Genomic DNA, 1,816 nt, shown 5'->3' with positions numbered 1-1,816 from the left:
CTCCCCTGAGGCTCGTGGGCATTATCAGCTTCCCACTGTCCCCACCCAGCCATCACCAGGCTCCCGCCTGCCCTCCGCGGGGCCACGTCTGACCTCCACTGCCTTCCCTTCCTCCTGGTGTGAAGCCCTGTCTTCTTCCAGGTCTGGTCACCCCTCATTCCTCAGGACTCCACCGGAGTGTTTTCTGTCCCCCTGACCCGTTCGGGTCCCGCAACCTCCACTGCCTTCCCTTCCTCCTGGTGTGAAGCCCTGTCTTCTTCCAGGTCTGGTCACCCCTCATTCCTCAGGACTCCACCGGAGTGTTTTCTGTCCCCCTGACCCGTTCGGGTCCCGCATGGTGTGGACAGAGCTGTGTACCAGCATGTCACTGAGCCTCTCTGGGCTTCGGTTTATACACCCGGAAAGGCCCAGTCGGCCCTGCCCTCTCACCCCGGGACTGCGAACTCCACGAGATTGGCCACGTGGGGGACGCTTTCCAATCGCTGTCAGCCACGTGTAAACTCCGGCCGCGGGCCTTGAACCCTCTGCGTCAGGCACGTGTGAACTCCGGCCGCGGGCCTCGAACCCTCTACGTCAGACACGCGTGTACTCCGGCCGCTGGCCTCGAACCCTCTGCGTCAGACCTCCATCTGCGCTGTCTCCACTCTCTCCTCAAGGACAGGTTCTGTGCCCATCCCTACGGCAAACCGCAGCTCTGTCCGCGGCTCCCTTCACTCCTCGGAAAGTCACCCAGTCGCCCTCCTCTGCTCCCGGACACCCACGGCCCGCTCTCCGCCAACCCCCCTCACGCAGACTCCTCAGGGGCTGTGAATACCAGCGGTGAGTGCCCGGCCGGTCCGAATCCTGACTTCACTGCTTTCGAACCCAGCACTGAGCCAGCTCCCTAACCGCGCCAAACCTCCCTGTCATTTCCAGATCCGGAATAACAAACCTTCTCTCATATGTTTCTTGTATGATCAAAAGAGCTTCAAAGAGAGTCTGGCACCTAAAAAGGGCTCTAAAAATGGTGGCAAACGAATCAGCAGGTGTGGGGTTAGGGCACCAGACTCCAGCATGACCAACTGCGGTTCGAGTCCCAGACCCGGAGGACTGCTTTCTCACTTTTCTGTTCTCTCTCTCTGGTGAGTGCATGTGCCTTATAGTAAATTACAAATAATAATAATAAGTGAATAATAAATAAATCACATAATAATAAATAAAATAAGTAATTCTCTTAAAAATTTTAAAAAATGGTAGCAATTATTATTAGCAGCTATGATTACAGCTTCATGTCCTAGGGCTCCTATAATGTTAATAAATAATAACCGATGTAAAACAGCCCTCTAGAATTTCCGACGCACATGTCCCATCTTTGATCTGGTACACACAGAGAGACCAGAACTGCTGCTGCTGCTAAAAACTACTTCAGAGTTTCAAAACCTGGGGCTCAGACAGTTTAAGTAACTTCCCTGAGCTGGACTCAAACACCAGGTCCCGGCGTCCCTTGCTGGGCCCCATCAGGCCCTCCTCTGCCCCTCCACTCCCAGGGCCCCGCTGCTCACCTGGTAGGAGGAGACCAGCCAGCAGGAGCACCATCATCCCGTGCCCTCCCACACGCCCCAGCCTGGGTGCCCGAGAGGAGCCCATCTCGGACCGTGTGGCCTCCGACTGACAGCAGCTCCTGGACACCAGGGCCTTTATGCCAGGGCTGGACATTCTCCGGGCAGGAGTCACAGTGGGGAGGGGAGGAGGGGCGGAGGGGGTGGGTGCCCCGGGGGAAGTTGGTGTGGCTGGGAGGGGCCGAAGTCCCGCGGCACGTCTGCCTACTCAGCAGCAG

General features: G+C 57.2%; 1 protein-coding gene across 1 annotated transcript in view; it reads right to left on the bottom strand.

The window, feature by feature from the left end:
• Nucleotides 1-1,692, bottom strand: part of CDSN (corneodesmosin) — a 4,666-nt gene extending 2,974 nt beyond the window's left edge. Inside the window, exon 1 of the mRNA XM_006146301.3 lies at nt 1,542-1,692. Coding sequence (XP_006146363.1) covers nt 1,542-1,626 — 85 coding nt within the window. The 5' untranslated portion in view covers nt 1,627-1,692. The remainder of the gene's footprint in view (nt 1-1,541) is intronic.
• Between the last annotated feature and the right edge of the window lie 124 nt (nt 1,693-1,816).

The sequence above is a fragment of the Tupaia chinensis genome, unplaced genomic scaffold (genome assembly GCF_000334495.1).
Source record: "Tupaia chinensis unplaced genomic scaffold, TupChi_1.0 Scaffold000176_1, whole genome shotgun sequence".
Taxonomy (NCBI): domain Eukaryota; kingdom Metazoa; phylum Chordata; class Mammalia; order Scandentia; family Tupaiidae; genus Tupaia; species Tupaia belangeri.
This window is presented reverse-complemented; position numbering and strand designations above follow the sequence as displayed.